At 41.6% G+C, this 15,272-nt stretch overlaps 1 protein-coding gene across 1 annotated transcript in view; it reads left to right on the plus strand.

Annotated features, from left to right (window-relative positions):
* Nucleotides 1-14,935, plus strand: part of CRIPT (CXXC repeat containing interactor of PDZ3 domain) — a 16,822-nt gene extending 1,887 nt beyond the window's left edge. The window contains exons 2-5 of the mRNA XM_082252006.1: nucleotides 2,612-2,677; nucleotides 9,761-9,815; nucleotides 11,659-11,762; nucleotides 14,275-14,935. Coding sequence (XP_082108132.1) covers nucleotides 2,612-2,677; nucleotides 9,761-9,815; nucleotides 11,659-11,762; nucleotides 14,275-14,339 — 290 coding nt within the window. The 3' untranslated portion in view covers nucleotides 14,340-14,935. The remainder of the gene's footprint in view (nucleotides 1-2,611; nucleotides 2,678-9,760; nucleotides 9,816-11,658; nucleotides 11,763-14,274) is intronic.
* Nucleotides 14,936-15,272: the final 337 nt, after the last annotated feature.

Below are 15,272 nucleotides of genomic sequence, written 5' to 3' on the forward strand. Positions count from 1 at the left end.
AGATATTTCAGAATAACGGCTGTGAGATCTTCAGATCTCACTTTTCTAAACTGGCCGTTTGTGACAGAACAGTCATGTACTGTAATGAGAAGAGAAGAACGTGTTCTCTGCTCCTCATCTCAGCTACCTAAACGGTAACTCATCAGAGATCAGTCGTGATATTAGAAGTACACCAAAGTGTGTAACCACTTCAGCTCCTGAAGGTTTTACCCTCTTCCTGACCAGACCATTTTTTGCGATGGGGCACTGCATTAATTGACAATTGTGTGTCATGCGAAGCTTTACCCAAATAAAATTGATGTCGTTTTTTTTTTTTTTTTTTTCCTCACAAATAGAGCTTTTTTTGGTGGTATTTGATCACCTCTGATTTTGAAACAGAAAAAACTAATTTTTTTTTTATTTCTGCTATAAAACGAATCCAATAAAAAATTTTTAAAAAATCTAATTTCTTTTAATTTAAGCCAATATTTATTCTGCTACATATTTTTGGTAAAAAAAAAAAAAAAAAAAAGCCTAGTAAGTGTATATTAATTGGTTTGCGCAAAAGTTATAGCGTCTACAAACTATGGGATGGATTTATTGACTTTTTTTTTTTTTTTATTGTTTTTACTAGTAGAGGCGACAATCAGTGATTTTTAGCTGGACTTCCACATTGCGGCCGACAAATCTGACACTAAGCAAGACTTTTTGGTGACCAGTGACACCAAGACTATAATCAGTGAAGTGCACTGTCACAGTATTAATGACACTGTGAAGGGGATAACATCAGGGACTATCAAGGGGTTAAGTGAGCCCCTAAGGCATGGGTTTCAAACTCGGATTCATTGTGGACCGCATCAGCAAAATGGTTGCCCTCAAAGGGCCGGTTATATCTATAGGATTAGATGTCCAGAGCACCCCACGCCCCCTTACATGAGATGTCAAGTGCCCCCCCACCATCAGAAGTCCAGAGTCGCCCACCCTTCCTTACATCACAATGCAGCCCCTTACCTTGTGCTGCTGCCAGGAAGAAGATGCGGGTGGATCTGGGAAGAAGTGTAGGGTCTGGAGGAGAACCAAAGGAAGGCTGGAATCAGCTTCCAGAGTCTGCTGAATGCTGGGACCAGGGTAGGCAAAGACAAGGTTGTGTTGTGGCTGCACAGAGAGGTGCAAGATCTGTAGGAGGAGTTATGCCCTCCTCTCTGCTGCGGACTGCTGAAAAGGGGGGAGGGGGATGGGCAAAGACAAGCCTTTCTGCAGCTGCACAGAGGAGTTCTGTCCTCACTGCTGCCGACTACAGAGACAAGGTGGGAGCAGAGACAAGGGGGGTGCTGCAGGAGAGGTGCGAGGGCCACATAAAAAGGCCTGGGGGGCCGCATTCGGCCCGTGGGTCTTGTGTTTGACACATGTGCCCTAGGGAGTGCTTTCTAACTGTGGGGGAGTGGATGCACTAGAGGAAAAGAGAGATCGCTGTTTCTGCTTAGCTGAAACATAAGATCTCTCGTTTACTCCAGGACAGAACAGCGGTCTTCTTTGTTTACATAGGCAGACCGCCATTCTGCCTTTCCCCTGAACGATCGGCGGTCCCACTGATTGGCTCCCGCTGTGTCCAATCAACCAACTTGATTGTGGATATTTTTGGTAGGAATTGATTGCACAATTTATTTCAGGTTATTAATTGATTTTGTACCTATTGGTTGCATTTGTTTGTTACACCTATATTTTTATGATAATTGAATTAGGTAATTTTGCACTTTAAGAATATATTAATTTTTTTCTATTTATAATTTATTGGCACATTTAGTGTTGTAAAAATTGTTAAAAATGATATACACCCACATATTTGCACAAATTAGTCACCATAATTGAGTGGTGGAGATAAACAGTAGTATGTCTGTTTTTTTGGATTATTGGGAATCACAAAAATCTGCGCTGATCGTTTTATTTTTCATACCCTTATGTAGCACGCCTGCAGTGGATTAGCAGCATGTTTTGCTCCCTTGTTGGTCTCAATATAACCTCTGAAGTCCTAGGCGCCTGATCGTTTATCCCCCCTACTACAGCGGGAGCTGCACTCCGGCGGCATGCCCTAGATTGCGTACACAAAATCCCGTACATGTACGTGATTCTGCACAGCCAGGCCACCCAGTATATATGTGGTAGGCGGTCCGGAAATTGTTAAAGTAGTGGTGAACCGAAACCAAAAATTCAGGATGCACTTGCCTGAAAAAAACAAAATAGACAGTTTATAAAAATAAATAAAATTTTAATGTAATTAATGTGGCTGAAATTTTTGCATCGAAGTTAATAGGTGCCAATTTTGCATTCGAGTCAGTGGGACGCGATTTTGCATTGAAGTTAATGGGACGCAGCTTGCCATTATCAGCACCTTTTTTTGTTTTTTTTTTTCTATTGGGAAAACTGCAGATAACCCTATTTTTAGGCTGATATATTGGTGCATCCCTACTTTAAAGAATGTGAATTAAGCCACATGAGTTTTATTTATATTAGCTAATGCTAAGCAAGCGTTCTTTGTATTAGACGTTTTTTCTTCTGCAAGCTATGAAATTACAGAAACTATCTAATTGTTTGCACCTTTTCTAATGACATTTATATACTTTTCTAATGCCAGGTGAGAAGAAGCTGGGCACAGTTATCACACCAGACACATGGAAGTCCGGTGCAAGGAACACTACAGGTACAATACTTTTTTTTTTTTTTTAAATCTTTTTATTTGGTTTTTAACAAAAGTAAGTAAAGCATACAGAAACAAAAACGTATGCAAATATCGTATGAGAACAGCATGAGGGAAGATTAAACCAACATAACACACATGCGATATTATGGTAACAGCATAAAAATTTACATTTAACTAGTATAACTTTTCCAGCAATCACTCTCATCATGCATGTGTGAGAAGGGCCTGACGATATGCCATTAGCGGATAATCCGCTCCTCGGGAGACGCCCCTGTAGGGATCATATTGCGCCTCCCAAGTGCATCCGACCCCCCCCCCCCCCCCCATCCCACCGCACCCACTCCCCCACAGACATGCCATGAAATAAAGACACAACTTAGTTATCTCCATGACCTACAATATAATCATTCCAGATAGACCAATTGGCCTTAAATGTTTGCATTCTAAAGTCTGTGAAAGCCAGAATTTTTTCATATTCGTATAATTTCTTTACAATTTGGATAACTTCCCCTCTGGATGGGACAACATTGCTTTTCCACTTACGGGCTACGGAAAGTCTCGCTGCAAAAAGGATATTTTGGACCACTGTTCTGAATTGGTGAGGGTATCTGTCAATGTCTATGCCTAAAAGTGCTTTCTCCACTGTTACCTTATTGAGTATCCCAGTGACATCCGCTATCAAGGTACAATACTTTTTACTTATATGGGAAGTCATGAATAAGGCCAGTTTAGCTGAAATGCGTTGACATTTGTTGCTGTCATTTGTTACCCACCAATAAACACAAGATTGCAGAGTATACACTGGAGTGCCGACTTTTTTTTTTGTTTATACGGATTGTGTGGATGAGAAGTCAGCTGCGTCTGCCAGAACACCGGTGATAAAGCCGCATTATACCACTGTGGGGTAGCAGCACCTACTTTCCTGTATTTGAAATGTGGGAAGAATGGCTTTGTATTTCAGGATGTATTTACTGTATAAACATCTATGTAAAAATCAGATGCTTTTTGTATTTAAAGCTGGACTAAAACCTCCTTCTTTTACATCCAAGGAAGCTGCCAACTTGGCCTCTGTTGATCTGCAGTTGCCATGGTGCTACATGTGTGATCAGTTATGACACCAGCCATTTGATGGCTTGGTGGAGAGTACAAGGAAATGTGACCGTTCTCATTCACGGCATGCGTTAAATTGTTGGGAACCGTTAAATCAGTGGGTTTAGTTCCACTTTAATAAAATAGATAGCCGTGATTTTCCTTTCCTGTGAACATCCTATATTTTGGAAGATTATTTTTTTAAGGCTTGGTTTACACTGGGACGACCTGTCAGGTGACTTAGTCCCCTGACAAGTCGCGCCCCATTCAGTACAATAGAACCATTCTAATCGTAGTGATTCAAGTTGCTCTGATGTAGAAAAACGTTCCTGCACTACTTGGGGAGACTTCAGAGCGACTTGCATTAACTTCTGTTAAAGAAGTAGTTTGCAAGCTGCAATGAAGTCGCACTGTGTGGCGCGGCCATAAAGTCGGGCAACTTTGAAATCGCGCTAGTGTGAACCGAGACTTAAAGTTGTCCTATACTAAATATCAAGTCTGCACTTTATAGTGTCAAAAACATGCCTTGTGCTGAGAAACGCACAGGACAGGAAAAGGATGACTAGTTGGAGCACGTGCCTTCAAAAATATGTCAGTAGTTGCAGCCCCTCGGGACAGTTCCCATCTAAAGCAGCTGGGTTGGCTAAAAGTGATACTAAAGTCGTCTTCTTTTCATGTTAAAAAAACACACGTTATACTTGCCTGCTTTGTGCGATGATTTTGCACAGAAAAGCCCCGTTCCTCCTCTTCTTGGGCCCCTCTTCAGTGCTCCTGGCCCCTCCCTCCAGTTGAGTGCTCCCACAACAAGCAGCTTGCTATGGGGGGGACCGAGGTGAGCCGCAGCTCCCTGTGACCATTCAGACACAGAGCTGAGTTCTGGCCCTGCCCCCTCTCCCCTTATTGGCTCACTGAATTTGACAGCAGCGAAAGCCAATTGCGATTCGCTGCTGTCTCAGCCAATGAAGAGGAAGAGTCCCGGACAGCAGAGTCTCTCATGCAACATCGCCAGATGGAGATAGGTCTCAGGTAACTATTAGGAGTGGCTGCTGCACACAAAAGGTTTTTCATCCTAATGCAAAGAATGCATTAACCACCCTGGCGGTATTCCCGAGTGTGGCTCGGGGTTAACTTTCAGTACCAAAAGCGATAACACCGAGCCACACTCAGGATTACCCCAGAACGTTACTCACCTTCCCTGCACTCCCCCGCCGTCCTCCCTGCTGTCCTTCCTGTCCTCCTCACAGTCTCTCCCCACTCTGTGCTCGGCCGATTGCCGGCACTTGCCTTCTGGTTCCCTCCTGGTTGCGAGCGTTGCGACGCAGGGAGGTGGAACCGGCGGCAAATTCAAAAGTGTAAATACACCAAATTACATGATACAAAGCTGTGATCCTAACGGATTACACTGTATCATTCCATTTCACCACAGGATTTCACCTGGTGACTTTTCCAGTGCCCTGCCTGTGCTTTTCCAGTGCTTTGTGCCTGGAAAATTTTGAACAACCATGGCGTCCAAAAAGTGTTTTTTTTTTTTTTTTTTTTTTTTTTTTTTCTTTTTTTGCGCAAAAGCTCTTTTAGACAAACTTTAAAACGGCAACAACGAAACTGAGTTACTTAAAGAACTGAGCGATAGCGATTCGTGGGAAAATTGGTCATCAGGTACGGAAAGTGACGACAGCGACGATTCTGATGTCTCTTTCTGGCACATCGCTTGTGGAATTTGGGAAGTAAATCAAATGATTTTTCAGAATTTCCAATGGAGCGATGTGCCAGAAAGAGACATCAGAATCGTCGCTGCCATCACTTTCTGTACTTGATGATGAAATTTCCCATGAATCGATATCGCTCAGTTCTTCAAGTAACTCCGTTTTGCTGTCGCTGTTTTCCAATTCACCTAAAAGCACTTTTGCACAAAAATAATGCTTTTTGGATGCGATGATCATTCTCTTATTTTTCCAGGCACAAAGAACTGGAAAAGCACAGGCAGGGCACTGGAAAAGTCACCAGGTGAAATCCTGTGGTGAAATGGCATGATCCAGTGTAATCCGTTAGGATCCCAGCTTTGTATCATGTCCTTTAGTGTATTTACAAATGTATGCACAAATGTTTTGCCTCTCATTTCTGTTTTAAACAGAATGGATTTACAATCATTTTAAGCTGGCTGAAGAATGATAGAGTTTCAAACAAAACTTCTTAGGAAAATTTGTTCGCCATTTGAAAGATTTTGTTTGCTTTTAGCATTTGATTTTGGAATGAATGGATTTTGCCGAACTAAAACCACATACACATGTAGAAATTAGTTGGTTCAAGAAAACCTTTTCGTCCTGTTTCTTTGTAATTTCTTGTCACTTCAGTTGAAAAGTGAACGTTGATTTGACCCAATAAATAAAAACATAAGTGTAAAAAACTTTGAAACCCTCTAGTAGCGCTTCTCCGATAGCATTCACATTACATATAACCACCCCGTGGTGACGTGAACACATCGAGTCCGTTACTCAAATAGGTGAAAGTGTCTCTAGGAGAGTAACATCCATAGGATGGTAAACTAAGATCTTGATGTTCCGTAAGTCCAATCACCAAAGACACACCAAGCGAATACCGCTCCCCTTTGACACCACGCTCATCGGAAAGCAATGTAAAAGTAGCAGTTGGTCTAATGGCCCGTACACACGATCCGAAAATCAGACGAAAAATAACGCTTGTGAAAAGATCGGACGATAATCTGATCGTTAGTACACAGCTTACGAGAGGCGATCACGACAGTTCGCCTGATATTATCCGGTCGTGCAAGCATAAAAATTTTGCTCGTATAACACATCGTACGATAATCGTATTATCAGTATGTTGTTCGTCCGAAAAAAATGGTGAGCAGTAGACATCATTTCCCCTCACACGCTACAGCGTGGTTACGCATACCGGAAGCTTTTGAATAATCGTCAGAGAAAATTCGTATTGTAAGTAACCTCTCCCATTTGCGAATATAATTGAGAGTTCCTAGCAACCAAACAAAAACGGACGGATCGTCGTCCGATTTTCGGATCGTGTGTACTGGGCATAAATCTCATTCAGGATTTCATCCAGGGGTTGGTAACCCATGCAAGGATATACATCAAGTACTGTAACTTGAACAGGGAACAAAACAACAACATATAGTGTAATCCTAAAAACCAAAGGACTGGGATAACTTAAACGTGCTGAATATTATCTCAATCACCCCGTGCTTTTAGGAGAAACAACAAACAAATAATATTATAAATAATAACAGAAATATGAACACATGTATAGCTGCTGCTCAATAAATGGCAATAAAATAAAAAATGTGTCAATCCCTTCAAAAGTCCATGAGATTGAAAAGTCCAACACATAAGCAGCGCTTGTAAAGAGTGTGACCCCCCCCCCCCCCCCCTTAATGAATCGATAACGGTGAATCAGCGAATACTTCAATAGCAAGAGAATCAATGGAGTGCAAATAAGATCAAGGGCTTCCACCACACCACGGGACCCCCTCAAGTAATGCTCACTCACCAGACATATAAAATCAGAGAGCCTTTAATCTCCTCAATCTCATCCAACCGGACCAGGTATGGGCAACTCCAGACTCCTTAGACACCAATATCTCCCCAATTGGAATCATAGGAAATGCACAAAATCAATGTACCGGTTCGTCCAAAAAGTGTGTGCAGAGTGATATGAAAAACATAAAGGGCTCATAGGGTAGTAGTCCAACACTATTTTATTGTTAAAATATACCCCAGGTTCCCCCACTCTATGCACTCACATAAAACCAAATGAATAAAGGCACTCAAACACAAGATATCAATGACAGCAGTAGCGCTGCTCGGAAGCTCACTGTCCCTTCTGCTCGCCAGCGTCGGGAGGATGTGTAGGCAAGTCCGCAGCAGCCACTCACAATACTGATGTCGCGGTAGCCACGTGCTCACGCCCAGGGCAGCGCTACTGCTGTCATTGATATCTTATGTTTGAGTGCCTTTATTCATTTGGTTTTATGTAAGTGCATAGAGTGGGGGAACCTGGGGTATATTTAAACAATAAAATAGTGTTGGACCACTACCCTATGAGCCATTTATGTTTTTCATATCACTCTGCACACACTTTTTGGACGAACTGGTACATTGATTTTGTGCATTTCCTATGATTCCAATTGTGGAGATATTGGTGTTTAAGGAGTCTGGAATTGCCCGTACCTGGTCCCGTCGGATGAGATTAAGGAGATTAAAGGCTCTCTGATTTTATATGTCTGGTGAGTGAGCATTACTTGAGGGGGTCACGTGGTGTGGTGGAAGCCCTTGATCTTATCTGCACTCCATTGATTCTCTCACTATTGAAGTATTCGCTGATTCACCGTTATCGATTCACTAAGGGGTCACACTCTTTACAAGCGCTGCTTATGTGTTTGGACTTTTCACTCTCATGGACTTTTGAAGGGATTGACACATTTTTTCTTGTATAGTGTAATCCTGTTCGGATTTTTTATTGTAGCAAAACTTCCCTCTTTAAATCACACTTACAAACAATAAATGAAATAAGCGTTTTCCATTAATCCACATATGAAACAGTCAGATTTGCACCATACACTTGCTCTTTGCTTCTGCGGCGGTGTAAGTCACATCTGATCGCCGTATGGTCCCACCCTTCTTTAATAAAATTAATACATTCTATATAATTTTTCTGCAACTTTGTATTTCCGCAGAGCTGGTAGTCATAGAGTAAGTCGTAGAGAAATGATATATTATTTGTTCACAATTCATCACCAGGTGTTTTTTTTTTTTTTTTTTTTTTTTTTTTGTAATGTGCATGTTATCAGAGGACGCTACTAGTGGGAGTGTTTTTTAAAGTGTTGTTTTTTTTTTTTTTTTTTACACTTAATATTTTTTTTATTGTTTGTTGATTTGGTTATAATAGCAGCCCATTTATGAAAAAGGAATGTTAATTTGGATAATTTTTTCTCTCCATGTGCGCTCGGTATTTGCTGTGGAAATTTTGATTGACATTTCTTTAGTTAAATAGGCATAATGTCTCCCAGTGTCGGTTTTACCGATAATCGCTGTTCACAGTGATTATTGCTTTAACTGTCATTGCAGGAAAGACTTGTTAGTGATAAGATGGCAGCCATTTCTGCTCATCTCTGCACATGGCTGTGTTTCTACATAAGCACTGCCCATTGTACTTTCTGTGATTGGTGGTTGTGAAGCCACTCCCTGTAACTCCCTTTTGTTCACTTGCTGTAAATAAACCTGCTCTGCCCTGAGACTCACACAGAGGACACAGGAAACACACACACACACACACACACACACACACACAGCCATTTCATCCATGCAGACACACAGAAACTCTTACCCACACAGACACACACATACATATCCGGAGAGAGACCTGGCAGATGGCATCGAAACGACCCAGCGTGTTTGTTCCTTTTTTTTTTTTTGTCGCCGATTATGCAAAAGAGTGGTACAATTGTACTTTTCAGTACAAGCTATTAATAATGTTTGGTGCGTATTCATCTTCTGTGCGTTAAGCGGGTTTCTATGCTCCAAGCCCTATTAATTTCCACTACAGTATTGTGTTCCAAGTATTGGGTCACTTTTTGTGTTAGTTTTTCTAACAGTTATTATGTCAATAAGAAACTTTCTAAGAACCTTCTTTTCACAAGCATTTTCATTTGAAATTCTATCCATCTGTGACCAGCTTAAGGTTGGTACTGAAAATCTTCAGCCGGCCATTCAGAGGATGAACATGTAGAGTTTTGAAACTGGGCGGCGAGCAAACAAAAACCGGCATGTTTCCAAATGGGACCTTGTCTAGCCTTGAGATGCAGATGATTGGTGATTACAGCCAACTGATCTACTGTAAAAATATTGCTGTGTACTTACTCTATGTATAATAGTTTATCACTTCTTAAAGAATGATTATTGTCAAATAACTTGAAGCTTCTGTACTTGAGTTCATCCTAATTAAAATGTTGTATTTTATTAGAAAGTGGAGGTCGGAAACTGAATGAAAACAAGGCACTGACTGCAAAGAAAGCAAGGTAAGTTTACATCAGTGCTTCTCCTAGTTTTCCATGTTTCTCCTAATTTAAAACTGTTTTTATTTTTATTATAGCGTGGGGAAGGGTTAGAATGTTTGAAGTTTTAAATTGCTTTTGCCTGCTGAAAAGATTTCTCAGGTTTGAAATACTTTTTGAGGGCTGTTGGACAGTAGGTGAGATGTAATTTGCCTAATGGGGATAAAGCCTAACCACCCTTAAGGCCCCTACACACGATAAGAAAATCTGTAGGGATTGTTGGTATGGTGCTTTCGGCTGACAAAATCCTGGTGTGCAGGCTATATAATTTTTGTCGTCCGTCAAAACAACGTCCAATTTTTGTCTCATTAGTACAGATTTCGCCGGAAAAAATCTTAAGAGCAAGACTAGGCATGCTCAGAGACAAAAGAACGCATACACAGCAATCCAACACATGACATCACTTCTGAAGTAGAATTCTGTCATATGGGAAAATTCCTATGAAAATAACCTCTTCACTTTCCACATCAGACTAGCATGCCACAAAAAAACAGACGACGGATCGTCCGATAATCTGATCGTGTGTACGGGGCTTTACTCTTCAGGGAAATTTTAGTTTTTTTTTGTTTGCACCCAAGCCCCCCCATCCACTGCCATGTTTGTTTGGCACTTTTTTAGGGGGGAGCGGGCAGCCCCCCTCTCCTCCCCCCCCCCCCCCCCCACAGTCTTTTGGGACACATCACAGGTCCCAGAAGACTACAGGACCATTCACAAGACGCAGCGTGACTTGCGCATGCAAGGCTTCACTTCCATTGGAACATTGGACATTGCTGGATCCCTGGACCGGTAAGTTTCCTTATATTAAAAGTCAGCAGTTGGAGCATTTATAGCTGCTGACTTTAAACATTTTGGGGGGAGCCTGGAGCTCCTCTTTAATGCTGAATGTTTCCTAGTAGGTGAGACTCCATGTTTTCTCTGAGACTTCTAGACAGGAAGTGGAGAAAAAGCTCCCAAAGGGGGACAGTGGCAGCAGTAAATAGTCAATATTGGTTTTATTCTTTCTTACTATCCAAAGCTAAAAAAACTGAGTGGAGCTAAAGCAGAACTAAACTAAAAATACTTAACTCCACATTCCAGTGATGTGGTGGTTACATTCCTTGCAAGCTGCTGGCATCCTCTCCCCAGGCTACTTTTGGGTGCTGGGTTTTCGACTTCTTGATTAACCAGTGAGGGAGGATCATCCCGCATGGAAGTCAGTGGTTCCTGCACAGCCGGGGTGTGCCAGCAATGCTTGCTGAGCCGCACATGTGCAGCTCAGTATACATTCAACAGAAGACTGCAAGCAGCCAGGTAAGTATGTGTCATTGCAGAAGTGACATTGCATGTCTCTTCTGCTATAAAGAAATGGCTGCTTGTAGTTTTTTACAGCTTAGGTTTAGTTCCACTTTAAGTTTTTAAAGTTTAATTCCTGACTAAAGCTAACCAGTCTTAAAAATGCTCCCTCTCCCCTTCTAATGCTTTTTAAGGTGATAGGACAAATTTTGTATTCAGATAAAGGAAAGCATGTTCATGCATGAATCAGGGGTCCCTAAAACCGTTATGGCAAACCTTTGCACCCCAGATGTTTTGGAACTACATTTCCCATGCTCATGCACTCTTTAGTGTAGTTGAGCATCATGGGAAATGTAGTTCCAAAACATCTGAGGTGCCAAGGTTCGCCATCACTAACCTAGGCTTTAGACCTATCTTATATTGCTAGTCATTGAAATTTGTATAGAGTTCGGTCATAGCCCTTATTTTCTACTGAGAATCTACGGAAAGAAAATGTGTGCATTCCACAATGTTCCTTGTTGTCCAATTGTTGCAGGTTTGACCCATATGGAAAAAATCGGTTTGCGATATGTCGTATCTGCAAGAGTTCTGTCCACCAGCCTGGGTCTCACTACTGCCAAGGATGTGCCTATAAGAAGGGTGAGTGATGAAAATTCTGCCACAAACCTGAAACATACAATTCATTCTGAAAACGTATTTAATGTTTTATACTTTTTTATTTTCTACCCTATTTTGAGTCTGATAATAGGATCTGTGAATGGGGGAGAGATTTCAGTACAACTAACCTGCTGGATTTTTTTTTTTTTTTTTTTTTTCATAAGCTCGCTGCCAGTAGCTAAATTACCAGCAGTGATCATTGTGTTCTGTTGACAGTAAAGGCTCCCCACAGGCAGAACATAATAACGCTGTGGGAGGGATTCCCCCATTAAGATTGACTGTATTGATAGGGAATCTAGAAATTTTCTTTCCTTCAACCCGTGGTGGAAATAAATAAATTTGCATAATCTATGGGCTGCTTAAGATCCTGTCTGTCCTGGAAACAAAAAAAGTTGAGCTTAAGGCAAACCGCTAAATACACAGTTGGTGTACAGTATATGAGTTTGTCATATACTGTATATATTGTTTTACCTGCCACAGGATTTGTATTTATGATCTTCCAGCTCTACCACACAGAACAGCCCTATCTGGCAGAGGAAGAGAACTGATCTTTCACTGCTGTGGTTGGGTGACACATTCAAGTCTCCCCCTGCCAGCCTGTGATTAAACCCCTCACTGTGTCACTCTATTATTGTCTCCTCATTTCAGCATGTTCCAAATGACTGGCTCCATGCTGCTGCTTTCCCCAGTCTGATCTCTTTAGTATATACAAAAGGCTCATTCCAATCAGATTCATGTTCTCCCACTGCTTTTATGAAAAAATAAAATATGTATCAAGGGATACAGAGCTGCATTCCATTATGTCTGGCATTTGGCTATAAAGCGTTTGTTACCCTATAAAAAATATATATTGATCCTGTTCCTTTAAAGCATGTTATACAGCACAGTGCTTGTGCTGAGTAATTTGGCTCCTTCTATCACCTAAAAAACCAGTCTGATCCTGCCAGTCTCCGCCCTTCCCTCTGTACACTGACCATGGTGTATCATGGCTGCTGAGCCCTGACACAGTGGTCCGTGTACTTGTCTCCGTCATCCACAGCCTTGTTCTCTGCTCTCCTGTGTCCCCCCCCCCCCCCCCTGCCTGTCAGCTCCGTGACATGGCACGCCCACCCCTCCTGCTGCTCAAATAACTGTTGATATGTTATATCATATCATCCTGTGTGTTTCGGTCTCTGTGTGTTATAAAAAAAAAAAAATGCTGTGTATATACCTGATTTCAGTGTGCTCGGCAATCACGTGACCAGCTTTCTCTCCTCCTCCCTCCTCCTCCCTCCTCCTGTCAGGCAGGGAGAGGAGAGAGTCAGTCATGTGATCGCCAAGCAGCATACTGAAATCAGGAATATACAGAATTTTCATACAACACAGAGGCACACAGGCTTAGGAGACAAATCGGATTATACAAAGTCTTGCAAATGGTTTAACATGTCTCTGTGTTCATCCAGTGCGCCCATCCCCCACACAGTTAGAAAGCATCGGCTAGGCACACATTTACCCCTTCCCTGCCAGTGTCATTAGTACAGTAACAGTGCATATTTTTAGCACTGATTACTGTAGTCATGTCACTGGTCCCCCCAAAAGTGTCAAAAATGTCAGTTAGGGGTCCGATCTGTCCGCCGCAATGTCGCAGTCCCGCTAAAAATTGCTGATCGCTGCCATTACTAGTTAAATTAAAGAAAGACATAAATCTTTCCTCTAGTTTGTAGACACGATAACTTTTTCGCAAACCAATCAATATACACTTATTGGGATTTTATTTTTGCCAAAAATATGTACAAATTGGCTTAAAATGATGAAAAAAAATTGATTTTTTTTTTTTTGTTGGGAGTGTTTCATAGCGGAAAGTAAAAATCTATTGTTTTTTTTTTTTTTTTTTTTTTTTTTTTTTCAGAATTGTCGATTTTTAGTTTATAGCGCAAAAAATAAAAATCGCTGAGGTGATCAAATTCCACCAAAAGAAAGCTCTATTTGTGGGGGGAAAAAAGAACATCTATTTTATTTGGGTACAGCGTCGCACGACCACGCAATTGTCGGTTAAAATAACGCAGTGCCGAATCTAAAAAATGGCCTAGTCGTTAAGGGAGTAAAACCTTCCAGTCCTCTAAGTGGTTAACAAACAGTTTAAGTTCAGTCCCAAATTGTGAAAAGAACAGACAAATCACTACAACTTAAAAACTGCTGTTGCCTCAAAAGAAAGGCATAACCCTGCTGGACATGAGTGGTTATATTTTGTATCCCAGCCTTTCTGTATTCTTCATCACGAGATCAAAGTTTTCTCTATTCCGCCGCAACTTGCAAGACCAAAGAGCACTTGTCATCTCCAATGCAACAAAGGAAAACCTATCAAGAAGTTCTGATCTTGTGGTGTCTGCAGACAAGCACAGCAAAAAAAAATGAATTCCCTCTACCTCCCTGTGTGTTAATAATTAATAACATGCTGTATCGGAGAATTGTTTTATGTTGAATGCGCTCACACTGCCATCTGTTTTTCTTGCAGGAATCTGCGCAATGTGTGGGAAGAAAGTGTTGGACACGAAGAATTACAAGCAAACTTCTGTTTAATCAAAGCCTGCATGAGCTGTATAATGATTCTAATGCTTGACCTGGTTATTGCTTACCCAAAAGTTTGGAGGGAAAGGGGTGGGTGAACAAGAGTTTAAAGGAAACCTGCTGTAAGGGAAGTATCAGTGCAAGTTGCCTGGCTGGCATAATGATCCTCTGGCTTTAATATTTTTAAGTCCTTGACCCAAGGCAAGTATGGAGGTCATGAACTGACACTCCACTTCTGCATTCTCATTTCAAGGCAATGACACAGAAATACTGGAACCTGACAGCCTGAATACCAGCTATGCAGCTTGCATTTTAAAGAGACACTGTCAGTTAATTCAGAGCAAAGTGGCTGTTTGTGCAAAGCTGCCCTCCAAATTCCAAATCCACTGATACTGCTCTTCTCCCCTGTGGGATCTTCCTCTGTCTTGGCTGGCAAAAAAAAAAGTGGTGCTTCCTAGTATGGGGTGGTATGTGACCTCCTGCACATGATGGAAGGGGTGACCTCACCACCCCCTCTAGGCACCATCACTGGGTATTTAAGTGGGCACTGCAATAAAGGTGCAGGGAGGGAGCCCTGGAGTAGGAATTAGTGGGTCAGGGGTGTGGCATTGAACAGACACTGTAGCATTGCCCTGAATGGGTAATGTGTAAATGTAGGGGGGGATATAAAGTGTCTGAAAAAAATGTCTTGAATAGAGAGAAGCCAACTTATTAATTTCGTCAAGTGTCTCTTTTAAGAAGTAGCTCAGCAGTGTTAGCCCTTAGGGGTTGATTTACTAAAGGCAAAACGACCGTGCACTTTGTAGGTGCTGTTGCACTCCTCAAGTGCAGTTGGTCAGGAGCTTAGTGAATAAGGTAAAGCTTCACTTTAAAATAAATACCCAATCATAAGCAAGGAAAAAAAAAAAAAAAACACTTTTGTTTGCAGTCAGCAAAGCTCCCACT

This window comes from Pelophylax lessonae (genome assembly GCF_965119305.1).
Source record: "Pelophylax lessonae genome assembly, chromosome: 3".
NCBI classification, from domain to species: Eukaryota; Metazoa; Chordata; class Amphibia; order Anura; family Ranidae; genus Pelophylax; species Pelophylax lessonae.